The 15849-nt window shown below is 40.1% G+C and overlaps 1 protein-coding gene across 23 annotated transcripts in view; it reads right to left on the bottom strand.

The window, feature by feature from the left end:
- Window positions 1–15849, bottom strand: part of FAR2 (fatty acyl-CoA reductase 2) — a 128855-nt gene that overhangs the window by 15953 nt on the left and 97053 nt on the right. For 15 of the 23 annotated variants that reach the window (XM_067008980.1, XM_067008978.1, XM_067008974.1 and 12 more), the window contains 4 exons: window positions 13901–14076; window positions 9927–10106; window positions 2541–2718; window positions 739–783 (listed from right to left, as the gene is read on the bottom strand). In XM_067008980.1, coding sequence (XP_066865081.1) covers window positions 739–783; window positions 2541–2718; window positions 9927–10106; window positions 13901–14076 — 579 coding nt within the window. The remainder of the gene's footprint in view (window positions 1–738; window positions 784–2540; window positions 2719–9926; window positions 10107–13900; window positions 14077–15849) is intronic. The other 8 variants (XM_067008987.1, XM_067008988.1, XM_067008986.1 and 5 more) reach the window with 1 other exon arrangement.

The raw sequence follows: 15849 nt of genomic DNA, 5'->3' as shown, positions 1-15849 counted from the left end.
GATTTAAACTCATTTAAAGAGTTGAAGTCCTGTTCTTTGTCCTAAAGAGTAGAGTCGTGGTTCTGGCCCTAAAATGCTTCACTGTGAACTGGGAAGCACCACAGCTCACTGGATCAGTCTCCACTGCAGGAAGACACACACACAGTGCTGCTGACCCAGAGGAATGACTGATGTTTCTCCTGGTCTGTGACAGTATTATTGCTAAAAAGTGTTTCCTATAGTTATCAGTTTTTATATTTGAAAAATTTGCTCCAATTGGTAGTTTTCTTTCTTGTATCTATTAAGAAATTGATGTTGATATATTTTATGAATTTATATAATTTCTATCCACATGCACATAAATTTAAAAATCGTTGGGGGTATGAGTTCTATTGCATCCCTGATTCAAGCTACGGTTAAAGAGCGAAAAGGGGGAAACACCCCCATCTTGTGTTAACTAAGGGGAAATACAGGCATGGTACTAGATGTTCAAAAGCGTTTCCAAAAATAAAACTCCTAAGTAGTAATTGATGATATCACAGTATTTCTGTTTTCCTGATAATGATATCCACAGATAATTAAAGTAATTTCATTCTGCCTCTATTTTCCAATCAGCAAAATTGAAATAAGTTGCATCAATTGTGGTTAGTAAAGTAACGCTTATGGTTTTGCGTGATGAAGAAGCTAAGCCAACACTAGTATTTTGTTACTATCCCTCCACTACTTTTCAACTAATTATTTCCACACCATTATACATACCGCAACAATGAGCCCAGTAGGTCCATTTATGTTATCAACCCAACCCTAAAAAAAAAAAAAAAAAAGAAAAAAAAAGATCTCTAATTGGTTCCACATGTCAGAAAATCCTAGTATCTTTGGAACATCTGCAGTCTAATCTTAATAAACTTCAAACAAGAGCACTGAGACCCCAGCCGATAGAACTGTCTGATGCAGTATTTCTAAGATTTCAAACAGAGACCAGTGAGAAAGCACTGGATATTTTCTGCACTTGGTTTGTGCAAGAATTAAAATTCTGCCAGCATTTATTTCATAGCAGGAATCATGGATGGTTGCAAGTTGTTTATGACATCTTATGAACTAAACTGGATCACATCTTAAATATCATAATCTGCTAACCAATTCATTTTCCCCACCTGGGCCTGATTTTAACTCCTCAGGGGAACATTTCAAACACAGTTTGTAGGAAATGTCCATTTCTTGACAATTGTAAGAGTCATAGCATCTTTCGTCCTATCTATGTGTGTATGTATCTGTCTGTCTATCCAGCTATGTATCTATCTGTCTAGCCATCTGTATTAGCTTGCCTACAGATGTTAGAGGAAAGATTATATCTAGGAGCAGTTAGAGACAAATGTCTCTTTGAGTTTGTCTCCTAAGCCCTAAGCAAGTCAGTTGACCTCATTATGTCTGTTTCTTTATCTGTGAAAGTCAAAAATGTGTGTGTAAAATGGGAGAGAAGAGAGGAGAAGTTGAAGGGATTAATATTAGTTGAGCCTTTTACTAGGGACCAGGCATTGCACTAAGCACACCTCATACATCGACTCATTTGATCAACCCTCCACAGTGGGTGCGGTCAGCCCAGTTTTACAGATGAGACAGCTCGAAAGCCTGCATGTCAGTAAGTAATGGAGCTTGGATTTATCTGGTGCAAAAGCTTTACAGAATTGCTTCAAAAAAGATGGTATAATTCAAAGTACTTTCTAACAGATATAGCAGTATACAGAGATAAAAATTATTATTCCTAAACTGAGGAAGAGTGTGTGTGTGTGTGTGTGTGTGTGTGTGTGTGTGTGCGCGCGCGCGCGCTAGGCGGGCCTCTCACTGTTGTGGCCTCTCCCGTTGCGGAGCACAGGCTCCAGAAGCGCAGGCTCAGCGGCCATGGCTCACGGGCCCAGCCGCTCCGCAGCACATGGGATCTTCCCGGACCGGGGCACGAACCCGTGTCCCCTGCATCGGCAGGCGGACTCTCAACCACTCCATCACCAGGGAAGCCCCTAAACTTACCTTTTTTTTTTTTTTGGTGGTACGCGGGCCTCTCACTGCTGTGGCCTCTCCCATTGCAGAGCACAGGCTCCGGACGCGCAGGCTCAGCGGCCATGGCTCACGGGCCCAGCCGCTCCGCGGCATGTGGGATCCTCCCGGACCGGGGCACGAACCCGTGTCCCCTGCATCGGCAGGCAGACTCTCAACCACTGCGCCACCAGGGAAGACCCTAAACTGAGGACTTTTCTCTGAGCTTCACGATTCCTATTTAGCCTGGCAATTGTAATACTACCAATTTGGCCAGCAAGAACATTCTGCTATATTTAAACTGTAGTGGGGAAGCCAAGAAATAAAACTATTTCCCATGGCAAGTTTGAGACGAGAGTTAATGGGAAGCTCATCTAAGACGCCACCCAACCCTATCGTGGGTTCACATTTGATTTGCTGTACTTAGCTATACATACTAAAAAGAAAAAAAAAAAAGACATCAGAGAGTAATTGGGCTGGAAGGCTGCTGGTTTGGAAGCAAAGTGTGGAATCCGGGCGAGTGGGCTTACTGGGAAAGGCTCCTGCCAGGTCGCTCCCACGATGGAGGGCCGTATGATGGCGATATTGAGCTTGCCGCTCTCCTGCTGCACCACCATCTCTCCCAGGGCCTTGGTGTAGGTGTACGTATTGGGCCGGTCCCCGATCAGCTTGGGTGTGATCTCATCAATGATAGCGTCGTCTAGCCACCTGAAGGGAGTCAGAGCACAAAGAATTCTAGCAACATACGCTAGACGACAGACCAGAAAAGAAACTGTGAGACACCGACAACCTAACAAAACTTCCCCTTTCTAGCTTGAGCTCTCGAATTAGGAACTGCCAGAGGACACCAAGGCTTGAGTGTATACCTGTCCAAATGATGCATGACGGATGAGTCCTTTGCCCTCCACACTGCTCAGCCCAATATTACTAGTCGAATCCGACGGCCTCCTGCCTCGATAGATTCATCCAAGAGCTATGCAGTCTGCTACTTGATTATATAGACTCAATCTCTATCTTCAATTATTTTCTCTCAGCAGGAATGTACCTATGAAGGCACATTCAGTGAATGCATTGCGGGGGCCAGTTGGGCACCTGGCAGCGGGCTGGCTGCCCTGGTCGTGGGCTTCAGAGTCCGTCCCCCGAGGCTCATCAGTGGCAGCCCCACTCATTCACTGTTGTGCAGTTAGAACCCATGGCACCCATCCTGAAACCTTCAGCTTTGATTTTTTAAAAAATTCTACTCAATGCCTCAAAAAAGAAAAGCAACTACACTTAGCAGACTTACAACATCTCAGCAAATCTATGCACTGTATTTTGAAGGTCTGTTTAGAGTCTATGCTAATAACTTGGTAATCATTTCCAGAGATTTCCAATGAGTTCTGAAGTGCTCTTATAACTACTAACAGTCTGTCAAGTGGAGTGAGAATAGTACTGTGAAGCAGCTTTAATAGAGTGATTATCGAATACCTTCACTTACACGAGACCTGTATCACGAATAAAGACATTAGAACCATTTTGATAATCCCAAAGTCGATCTGATCTTCTCTAAGAAAGCAATCAAATTATTGTCGATTAAATACTGAAAGTTTCTCTTAGCTGGTAGATCTATTTGGTTAAACGTTTGATATAATATAGTTTTTAAAAATTAGGCTATATGTCAGTGTGATTTTTATAATCCATGTGTTTGGTACATTTATTCCTATTTTATCGGACCCAGCGCAATCATACTATTTTGATTGCAGAAAAATCTTATTAGAGGTTATCGTCTTCCTCCCATGACAAATTGTTGAGTATTTAAGATGTGCTTAATGCCAACACTTATTCAGAAACACAACTCTCAATTTCAGTAACTCTCCGATATCGGAGAGGAACATGAGTACTGCCTGGGATGGTTTGGTTTCCCTTGCTTTGCGGCTACCAGTGCCGAGTATTTTCTAGCCTAGTATCAGATGCCTTCTAGTATCAAATGCCTTCTGATTTACACTGAAAACAGAAAGGTTGAGAAGTTCCCAAAATTAAAAACAACTCCAAGTACTTAGAAAAACAGAAGATATTTCAATTATATAGTCACCCGAGTGTTGGGAGAGAGTGAGGGATAATGCAGGCACTTCTCTATCTTTCTAATAATGTTATCTTTACCTCATCTTATTTGTGGGTCAGCAGTGGATTAACTGACCTAAGACCATCTTTTTTTTCCACCTGCAAAAACATACAGGTTACAAAAACGGGGTCAGAAGAAATACAGCCTAATTTTATTAAGGCTGTAAAAAAAACAAAAAACAAATTTAAGACAACATCAGAAGCCAGCAATGCTAGGATTGTATGTCACATGGCTGGTAACATGTGCTGTTATTGCTGTTGGTGTGCATGGAAAGGATAACACCTGGAGGCTTCCCCGAGTTTGGTGAGTTAGCTCGTCTCAGAAAATATTGGTTTCATAGGTTTCTAAGAACACAAAGCAAAAGAAGTTGTCGTGTTCTGTAGATGGTCTGCCTCTACTATTTGTAGCTCCCCCATATTCTACTATATCATCTTCTGTTTCCTCCTTTTTCACTTATGAAAAAATGGCAATAGGGCTTCCCTGGTGGCGCAGTGGTTGAGAGTCCGCCTGCCGATGCAGGGGACACGGGTTCGTGCCCCGGTCCGGGAAGATCCCACTTGCCGCGGAGCGGCTGGGCCCGTGAGCCATGGCCGCTGAGCCTGCGCGTCCGGAGCCTGTGCTCCGCAACGGGAGAGGTCACAACGGTGAGAGGCCCGCGTACCACCAAAAAAAAAAAAAAAAAAAAAAAAAATGGCAATAATTGTATCTGTTCTAAATTTTCAGGTTATATGAGGACAAACAGGAATATTTACAACTACACTTAGAGCTATTTGATAAAACAAAATGAGCCAACAAATCTAACACATTCTTATTTTTAGTAAAACAACCAAGAAGGATATATCTACAAAGGTAATCGTTGGTTTAACAATATCTTTTCGAAAAAACAAACAAACAAAGAAAACAGTATCTTTTCGAATACAGCCAAACAGACCATATCTCATCCAGCCATTTCCCAGGTTTGAAGAAGAGATTAATGTAACAAATATGCACAGCCATTGGTTATGTGATGTCCTTTTCAGGACCCCAAATCAGTTCATGCTCTTTTTTTTTACCAAAGTTTGAGTTGCTGCTGTTGTTTGTTTTCGATCAGTTTTTAAAATAGCGAATAAGTTAGCATGGAAAAAAAGACAGCATATAAACCAAAGAACATTTCTGAAATGAAAGCCAATGTCCTTCAGTGTACTCAAGATGTCTGGACCCATGGGTTCCAAATACTAAACCTGTACTCACATAGCTTCAAAAGAAGCAAAAAGTTATTGAAGACTTCCGAAGGCTGTGTGTGTCACACACACACACGCACACACAATTTCCACTAAGTATTACTTTTTTGGTTTGAAACTTATTTATTCAACCTCCTAATATCATTAATTTCATAATTTACACATTTACTGAATGAAATAGCAAGAGTAATATGTATTTTTCCTCCTAATTTTCTTATGCAATAAGCAGGGCAAGCTAGATATACCTAGAGGTATCTCGGAAAAGGTGTCTGGGAGTAAATACTGGACACACTGCTTCGTGGTAGCCTTTGCTCTCTTTTCTCTCATCTGGATTATGTTCTTCCCTTGATTATCACGCCGTATGTTCTCGCCCATGTGTCTGTTTCCCCACTTTACAATGAGTCCAGGAGGGATTATGTTTTTTACGTCTCTTATCTCTGTGTCCAATCACCTTTCTGCCCCCAGGAACGAGCTACCTTATTCAGTAAATGTGTGTCCTCCCACAAGACAGTCTTGACCGGCCAATTTATGTGCTGGCAAAGGTTTGGGAAGCTGAGATGGATAATGATAGGACAGAATGGGTGAACTCAGAAGGAGGTGGGGTTGTAGGGAGCCCGGACAAGTAAGAGAGGGAATGTCTTTGCAGAGAATGAAGAAAAATTGGAAGTTAATGTCCAGCGGCAGTGGTGAAAAGGCCTGGGAAGCTGAAAGGTTACAGGCTTCAAAGTAAATAGGAACCTTTTATTGGGGAAAAGGGTGTATCTGAGCCTAATGCTGGTGGTGACTTGGCCTCTGTATTACCCTATAGACTTTCGCTGAGCACCTTTTCTGGCTCCAGTGACCTGACAACATGAACATTATTCAGTCTGTTTAAGAAACAATTTAACCCCGCTCTGATTCGCATTAAAGCGTGGTACACAGAAATGACAGTGTTTTTGTCAGCTGCTTAGATGCCATCCTAATGCTGTACAATCCTGACAATAAAAGCCCAAATGCTAAAATCAGCTTCTTCCTTTCCCCTAGAGTAGATAAGCATTCTCAGTGCTAACAATGCACTCTTCAGCATGAAGGCAAAACTACTTTCCGACATTTGACCTCTTTTTGTATTTCCCGAAGGGCCGTTATCGAGGCTGCCGTGACCTCAATTTCCCCGTTTCTCACACTCTCTATCTGCAGCACAAGTGCCATGGCTGACTGCAATTCGTGTTTGATCAAGAAACAACATTTCCCTTTCACCTGGCAGATCAGCTGTGTCTTCTGGTGGCCAAGTAGCTTAAAGTATGATTTTTAATAGGTACAAATCTATCAGGAACTTTGGCTGGATTAGAGCATCTAGGAATTGAAAGACAACACAAAGTGAAGGCAGTGGGAAATTGATCATTTTCCTGTTGTCTAACTCCTGCTTCCTTTTTTTTTTTTTTGGCGGTACGCGGGCCTCTCACTGTTTTTTTTTTTTTTTGCGGTACGGGGGCCTCTCACTGCTGTGGCCTCTCCCATTGCGGAGCACAGGCTCCGGACGCACAGGCTCAGTGGCCATGGCTCACGGGCCCAGCCGCTCCGTGGCACGTGGGATCTTCCCAGACCGGGGCACGAACCCGCGTCCCCTGCATCGGCAGGCGGACCCTCAACCGCTGCGCCACCAGGGAAGCCCCAACTCCTGCTTCCTTTAAAAAAAATGAGGACCACTGCAGTACTAAGAACAATGACAGAACCCCATGGGGTTACTGTTAGTAAAAATTTCCAAGGGAGATAGAAACCTAAAATTCTTGGAAACTAATTTTATTTTAACTACAGTTACTACAATTACAAAACATAGATGAAATCAGAGAAAAATATTTTCTTAAAACACAGCAATCAAACCTGGATTTAGGTGCACTAATGTTTATTAGGAATAACTTTAATGCTATGTGTCATTCTAAAATTTAATGCTATTTGTTATTCAGAAAATTCCATCTGATGCAGGAATTGTTGAAACAGTCGTGAACAATGGTCTAGTTGGTGACGGGCTGCTGGGATTTATTCCAAACTTAACACGTAGGTTTTATTCAAAGTTGAAGAAGAAAAGAAGTGCAATCCGAAAGAGGGATGAGATGTGGGCGTATAGGTATTTTATACACAAGACTTCACATCCCCAAATTTCAGCTTGCTATGGAATTCTGTCATCTATTCTTGCTTTGTCGAAACAAACAAAGAAACAAGAGCAAAAAATACCAGCTGGAGTGGTATGAACAACAGTCATCCAGTTCCATCAAAAAGTGTTCATTCACTCAGCAAATATTTGAGGTCCTACTATGTGCTGGCCCTGGAGAGCAAGAAGGAGCAAGAGCTACTCTCCTCCTTTGAGAAGCTCATTGTTCACTGGGGAATACAGACGAATAACCAGACATGACCAGAGAATGACCTGTGCTAAGTGCAGTGATGAACATGAGAACTCTGGGAGAACCAAGAACGGCCACCTGAGCCCGTGGGCTCCGAGGGGAGAGCTCTGAGGTCTGGATAGGAACTCACCAGGGGAAGCGGAGGTGGAAGCAGTCTCTAGAAACAGAACCAGCTAAGCAAAGGCAGAGAGGTGAGAGAGAGAGAGGGGTGAGTACTTCCGTGTGACTGCAGCACACATGTAAGGGGAGGGCTGAGAGGGATGGGCTGGACAGATGGTCCTTAGTATAAAATTCTGAACAAATAAATTGTAGTAATGATGTTCTCCCTGTTTTTTTTTTTTTTAAAAAAAACCTTTATTTCCTTAATTGCATTCAAAATGAATTCTGTTGAGATAAAATATAATTGTATTCCTAGTTCCATTTGGCTATATATATATATATATATATATATGTTTAAAAATAATTGTTCTCCTCTGAGAGCAGTACAAGACAGACAGACATAAATTTTGTACCCATGTCAATTACAGTTTGATCATCAGTCTTGTAGCCATTACCTGCCTTTACCAGCTGACATACAGTGGGGAGTATGGGAAGTGCCAAATGCCTGACTGTAAATCAACTCCTCCTCTGGGAGGTGAGCTTATTCTTTGAAATCTGGGGTTTTTGAGCATCTGGACACAGTTTGGGAGGGAGGAAGTGGTATGGAATGGGTGAACTGAATCTCCATTTCCTAGCTCTCTTCTCTGGTGACCTCTCAGAGGTCCCTCCTCAAATCGTGCTAAGGTCTGTCAGGGGTTAGGGGGTTAACAGTGCAGTGAGCCTCTGGAATCTCAGTGGCAGGGTCAGGAATCAAAGGGGGCTGTGCTCCTTTCCTGGGCTTATCACATCCATAAACATCACATTTACCCAGAGACAATGCTGTCAGGGGGTGGGTAAATGACAAACAAATCAATTCCATCCTGAAAACATGCCAAGGCTTTAGACATCGACTTTCCTGCACCGACTTTGGCATCAGTGTCTTCTCCAACTATCCTGACAAATTTTGGACTCTGAAACTTTCCCTTCCACCAATTAAGCAAATCATCATTTATTAGCAACTTAAGCAACCTCTGGCTCCTTTAGATGACTTGCATTTTTCTTTGTCCTGGATATTTTAAAATGACAGGTAAAAATATATATTATCAGAGCTGTATGAGATAAAAATGTTTGCCCTGAAGGGAATAAACTCTTGATTTAGCTAAAGCTTCATTTTAAAGAGTATATCTTAAATAGAAGATACAGTATTATAAGAAATTAAAATATGACAAATTTGCCAGGAAACAGTCTATTTTCTCTGCTATAATACTTTTTTTTTTGCTATAATATTTTTTATGCAGAGTCTTTTTAAAAAACAAACAAAACAAGGTAATCTTGGTAAATGGAACAGAAGAATGAACAGGCAGAACGAAAAGCATACTTATTCTGAGACCAGGGCCATGTCCTAAAAAGTGGATCCTGTTAGTTGGCAAAAAGAGAAAAATGCTAGACCTCTGTCTCTCATGCGTAACAGTACAGTAAGAAAAGTGCCTCTCAGCTGAATAGAGCAAGAGACCTACACTTTCTGCCAGATTTGGAAGAAATTTCTCTTCTCTATTTGTTCTTCTTTATTAACCTTTTGATTAACTGCTATTAAACACTCCCTAGCACTGCAATAATTGCTTTATATAACTCATTTTGTCATCACATCTATAAGGACAGGGACTATTATTAGCCCCATTTTACAAATGAAGGAACTAAGGCTCAGAGAGGCCAAAGAACTTGCTCAAGGTCACACAGCTAGTAAGTTGCAGTACCTTTGCCAGTCTGATGCCAAAACCTTTCTTCTGAACGTTTATACTATGTATGATACTTCCCTTATCTAGTAACAATGCTGAGTTCACTGAGAATTGAGAAACCGCTTCCATGTAAAGTACTCTCAAGTACTTCATGCAATCCTAAACTACCCAATACAACTTTTCTGTAGAACCTTTCTACCCCTATCCCTGCTCCATCACCAAGCACTATATTCTCCACCGGGGATGGAGGGAAGAGCAAGGACAGGGAGTTAAAGCTGGCACCTTTTCGAAGCATTTTGCTCCAAGAGTGTCTCACTTTGTTACCTTATAAATGAACGGCTACAAAGAGCCAAAGAGAACAACAGTCTGCCCACCCTTCAACCCCCCATTTAACCCAACTTACTCCATGGAGTCGATGATTTTTTTTGGCTCCACAGGGCATGGATAGATGACTTCATCAATGTGCTTCAGGTTACAATTTGAAAAGGCAGTAGAGATATGTATGAAGGCTTCCAAGTTTGGCATCTGACTGGCCATGAGCAAGAGCTGCTGGGTGGCAGTGACGTTAAGCTGCACGGCATGTCTGGAGAAGATTAGACAGAAGGAAGTGCAGTGAGGCAACTCACATCGCGTTTTGCTGGAACTGCACCCACTCCAGTAACTGGCATATCCATCTGAGTTTTGTGGCTGCATCAAAGGACCAGGAAGAAAAGCACAGGTCATGGCCACAAAGTTATGTGATACTTGGAGTGTGTAATATGTTGATGATGTTTTCTGTGCACATAAATCCTATGGTGAATGTTGCATGTAGAGGTCACGTGGTTCTAAATCAACCGGAAGGAAGAAAAATCGCAATCCTCTGAATTTATAACGGGGCTTCTTAAGCAGCCATTAAAAGAATAAAAAACATAAATTAGAAAATTCAAATAAATTGGAGGAGAGCAACAGTGAATATAGAATGAGAAATATGTTTCTATGGCAAAGGTACAGGTCAGACATCAATAATGATGTCAATAGAGAACAGATGTGGTCGCCAAGGGGGGGTGGGGGAGGGACAGATTGGGAGTCTGCGATTAGCAGATGCAAACTATTATATACAGGACGGATAAACAACAGGTCCTACTGTAGAGCACAGGGAGCTATATTCAATATCTTGTGATAAACCACAATGGAAAAGAATATAGAAAAGAACATATATATATGTATAACTGAATCACTTTGCTATACAGCAGAAATTAGCACACCATTGTAAATCAACTTTACTTCAATTGAAAAAAATTGATGTCAAAATCCTAAATTTTACCTAATAGAATACAAAGCTATACAAACATGTGATGACAATGAACTAGTTCTTTCTAGAAATACATGTTTCATACAAAATCAGGAAACCTATTAATCTAACTCAAAAAGAGAAAAAAATACATGATCATGTATATATATATATATATATTTTTTGAAAAGTTTAAAAACGACATTCAATATCCATTTCCAATTCAATGTTTATAAATTCACTGAAAGAGGAAGAAAATGATTTAAAAATGTATATCTTGATTTGCTAGGCTGTGTCATGCTTAGTGGTGAAAAGTAAGGAGCACTGATTTTAAAGCTGGGCTAAGAAGAATGCCAACGATCACTACTGCTTAACACTGCTCTGAAGTTCCAGACTTATAATTAGAGAGGAAAATAAAATTAATTAATAAGTACAAACACTGCAAAGCAATTCAGAAATGACTATCAGATTATATCATTGTACATCTGGAAAACAAGCAGCTGAAAAAAATGGAAGGAACAATAACATAATTCAGTAAGGTGTCCACTTATACAAGTTATATAAAAAAATCATGTTTTCCTATATAGAAACAAAAATTAGAGACTATAATGGAAGAAAGGCACATATTCAAAAAAGAACATTTAAAACATATATCAAATTAATAATAAATGAATAGGCTCTATACGAAGAAAATGATAAAACTTCATTAAGGGTCATAACAGAAAAACTGAATAAGCTGAGACATATATTGTTCTTGGATAGGAAGAGTTTTAAATATGTTGTTTTTCTAAATCAACCTGCACATTCAAGGTAATCTCAGTCAAACTCCCAACCCTTGAAAAACCTTGGCAAATTTATTCTAAGTTTTATCAAGAGGTGAGAAGAGTCAGGAAAATTCTATAAAAAGAGAAAAATGTGTGTATAGTTGCTTAATCAAATAAAAACCATAGTCATTAAAATACTGTGGTACTGGAAGAGAAAGCCTAATTAATGGAATAAGAGTTCCGAAATAGGAATTTAATATACTATGAGAGTTTCCTTTCAAACAAAAAGTGAAAAGAAATCATCTAATAAATGTTGTTTAAAAAATAACCATCTTTTGGTAATAAAAAATATTGTACATTCACACCTACATCGCTCTTCTTTTTATGGAATTTTCCTATTATTCTTTATAGCTAGATAAATTTTAAATGGGTCAAAGATTTAAGTGTAAAAATAAAACAATAAAAATACTGGAAGAAATTATGAAAAACTGTGTAAATAATAAAATAGAGCTGAGGACAAATGATAAACTGTTAAAAATATTTTGAGCCTTATAAAAGACAGAGTTAATAAGCTAAATCTTTCAAGAAGTCCTAAAACTGACAAGAAAAAAATGTTTCAAGAGAAAAATAGGTGAAGAACATAAACAGGCATTTCACAAAAGAATAAAATGCCAATCGGCATGTAAACATGCAGGCATGTAAACACCTCTGATTATCAAAGAAACAGAAATCAAAATATGCAGTGCTATTTGCATTATAATATTGACAATGATAAAAAGAATTAAATAATTATAATATGGTACTGTTGTGGGTGTTAGAAATGAGCATTTATATGCACAAGAACAGCGTAAATTAATACCACCTTTTTGGAAAGCAACTTAGCATTATATGTCAAAATATCAACTGTTCATAACCTGGATACATCTAGTATGCGTCTAACAATTCTACTTCTGGGAATTTACCCAAAGGGAAAAAAATGTATTCGACACAGATGTTCACTGCAGAGCTGTGTGTAATAGTGAAAAGCTAGAACACTCTAAAAAACATCCACCAATACAGAGCTGGTTGAGTATATTATATACATGTACAATGGAATGTCATGTAGTCGTTACAAGTTATAACAGAATATCAATTGACAATGAAAGATATCTAAAAATAAAATTGAACAGGTTGCAAAAAACATCATTCTCAATGTGATGCCATTGTTTTGGTGAAATTGAACATAAATCTATTCTATTATGGATGCATAAAGAAAAGCTGAGGGACGTCCCTGGTGGCGCAGTGGTTAAGAACCTGCCTGCCATGCAGGGGACAAGAGTTTGATCCCTGGTCCGGGAAGCTCTTAGTTGCCACGGAGCAACTAAGCCTGTGAGCCACAACTACTGAGCCTGCGCTCTAAAGCCCGCAAGCCACAACTACTGAAGCCCGCGCACCTAGAGCTTGTGCTCCGCAAAAAGAGAAGCCACCACAATGAGAAGCCCGCTCGTCACAACAAAGAGTAGCCCCCGCTCGCCGCAACTAAGAAAGCCTGTGCGCAGTAACAAAGACCCAACACAGCCCAAAATAAATAAATATATTTTTTTAAAAAAAGAAGATGAAATGGATGCTCTTCACAATATTAAACGGCTAACTCTGGATGGTAAGATTTTGGAGAAGTTTTACTCCTTTGTATTTTTTTTTTTTCATTGAGAATATCTCTTTAAAAAAAAAAAAATGAGGGCTTCCCTGGTGGCGCAGTGGTTGAGAGTCCGCCTGCCGATGCAGGGGACGCGGGTTTGTGCCCCGGTCCGGGAAGATCCCACATGCCGCGGAGCGGCTGGGCCCGTGAGCCGTGGCCGCTGCGCCTGCGCGTCCGCAGCCTGTGCTCCGCAACGGGAGAGGCCACAACAGTGAGAGGCCCGCGTACCACAAAAAAAAAAAAAAAGAAAGAAAGAAATCATAGGGACTTCCCTGGTGGTCCAGTGGTAAAGAATCTGCCTTCCAATTCAGGGGACATGGGTTCAATCCCTGGTCTGGGAACCAAGATCCCACATGGTACCGGGCAACTAAGCCCATGTGCCACAGCTTCTGAGCCCATGCACTCTGGAGCCCGCATGCCACAACTAGAGAGAAAACGCGTATGCCACAGCTAGAGAAGAGAAATCCCATACACCACAGCTAGAGAGAAGCCCTCGCGCCGCAGCAAAGAGCCCGTGAGCTGCAACTAAGACCCGACGCAGCCAAGAATAAAATAAATAAATAAATATTTTAAAAATAAAATAAAATGGAAATCGTAGAGGAACTTACACACACACGCGTGCACACACATGTATAATACAAGTCATGAGAGGGGAGTGGATGTACCTCAGGTGGTCATCAAAGCGCACAGTAGCCGCGCAGTGGAAGATGATGTTTGTGTAGGAGAGAAGCTCCTGCATGTCTTCCTTGCTGATGGCGAAGTCATTCTGATTGAGATCTGCAGAAATAGCTCGGATCTTCTCGTGCACATTTGGACAAACTTCTTTGACTTTTTCAAACAGCTAAAACATAAATATAAATCATCAAAGATCATCAGCACCATCACACTGTTCTTGTTTTCACCGACTTGTTCCATTATAATTCTCAAAAACTGGTTTTAGTTGTAATAATATGACTCAACCATTTGCCGTATTGCATGCAGTTCAAGGTCCGTTTAGCGTAATTCCTGCTCCTCTGAATTTGATAAAACTTGAAAAAGTCCGTTCCAATAACCCGTAAGGAGTGTAGTTTGAACTTTTCCTGCAGGGTGAAGGAGGGGTAGTAAGTCATCCATATCCTGTGCCGTCCTCTCTTCCCTTCCGGGGCAGCTTCAGGTTTACACGTGATGATTGTTTCCATTTCTGCCTGGGAAATGCTGTTTTCAGGGCAAAATTACCAGCCTTTACACAGCCTTGACAAATTACCAGTAAAATCACCAGCCTTTAACAAGGTCTCATGAGCACAGGTTCAAAACAATTTGGTTAATTGTACCAGATTAACAAGATGTCTTAGAAGCACAAAGATAATTAGAAAAAAACAAATCAAGACAACTTCTAGTGGGTAAAACAAATAAAAATTTTATATAATCTTATTCTAATATAAATGGCAGTTATTGTCTAGTAAGAGGATTACAGGAGCTCATGTACTTTTTATAAGATTTTAATTGATTTTTTAATGTTCTAATTTATTTATACAGGGAAAAGGAAAGAGCACTGGCAGTTTTAGCTTTTATTACAATTATTCAGATGAAACAGAGTCTCTACTTTCCCCTCCACACAGAAGTTCTCAGATTAAATTTTATTTTCCATTTTCTCAGAAAATAACAATTTTAATGAAATGATCTTGGCTCCAACCTACTTTGATAAAATAAAATTTTATTGTAGTATTGGCATGGTATGTTAACAGTGAGGGCGAGAAAAGTAAGGTTACATGTTTAGAAAGGTTAAGAGCAGAGAAATTTAGTCTATGTTTTTAATAGTAATATAGTAGTGGAGACGAACAATCCTTTTCTCCCTTTTAACCCCAAAAGAATGTTTTCATCTGTTGCTTGGTCCTTAGCAGAAGTTTTCTCTTCCCCATTAGAGAGCTACCCAAGGCTTTTCTGTTGGGTAATAAGAAGTTGATCTCAGGTGTTCAGAGAAATCATGTCTCATTTGTATCAGGCAAGACCATGTTCAGAGGCACATGGAAATTTAATGAAGCCAAGTAGGAAAGGGAATGAAATCCATGTACTGACCTGGCAAGATAATATACTTCTGTCTTGCAGCTATGATTTTCCTGCACTATAAGGTTGGCCTTTTTAGTGAGTGTTACTATAATTCTGAAAATAATTCAGAAGTTAGGTCAATCCTCAATGCTTTTTTGACATCTGGGATTGAAAAGTATCTCAGGGACATTCTCAAAAAAGGTCATTCTGGTTCTTGCAGAAAGACAGTTAATAGCTCTCCAGGCATAATGGATCATAAGCATGCTAGTATTTGCTTTTCCAGTCAAATGTTTTCCTTTGTAGTTGGTGTTAATTGTACAACAAACACAGGTAGGATATTTTTGGATAAACTTATGTAACATTTGTACAATTACCCCCCTTTTTAATAACTGCATTTGTAGAAGGCTCTTTTTTGAGTCATGATAGATTTTATTCACAAGAATTCTATTTAAGCTTCTGTGGAGTCTGACTTTGGCCTGTGATGACTTCTGGCTGCTTGAGAGCAAGACGTGGAAAATGACGTGTGTCCATCCTTCTGGCAATGGGGCTTCTCACAGATGATGCAAGCTGCCATACATAGATTTTCTGT

Source organism: Kogia breviceps, chromosome 12 (assembly GCF_026419965.1).
Source record: "Kogia breviceps isolate mKogBre1 chromosome 12, mKogBre1 haplotype 1, whole genome shotgun sequence".
Taxonomy (NCBI): Eukaryota; Metazoa; Chordata; class Mammalia; order Artiodactyla; family Physeteridae; genus Kogia; species Kogia breviceps.
This window is presented reverse-complemented; position numbering and strand designations above follow the sequence as displayed.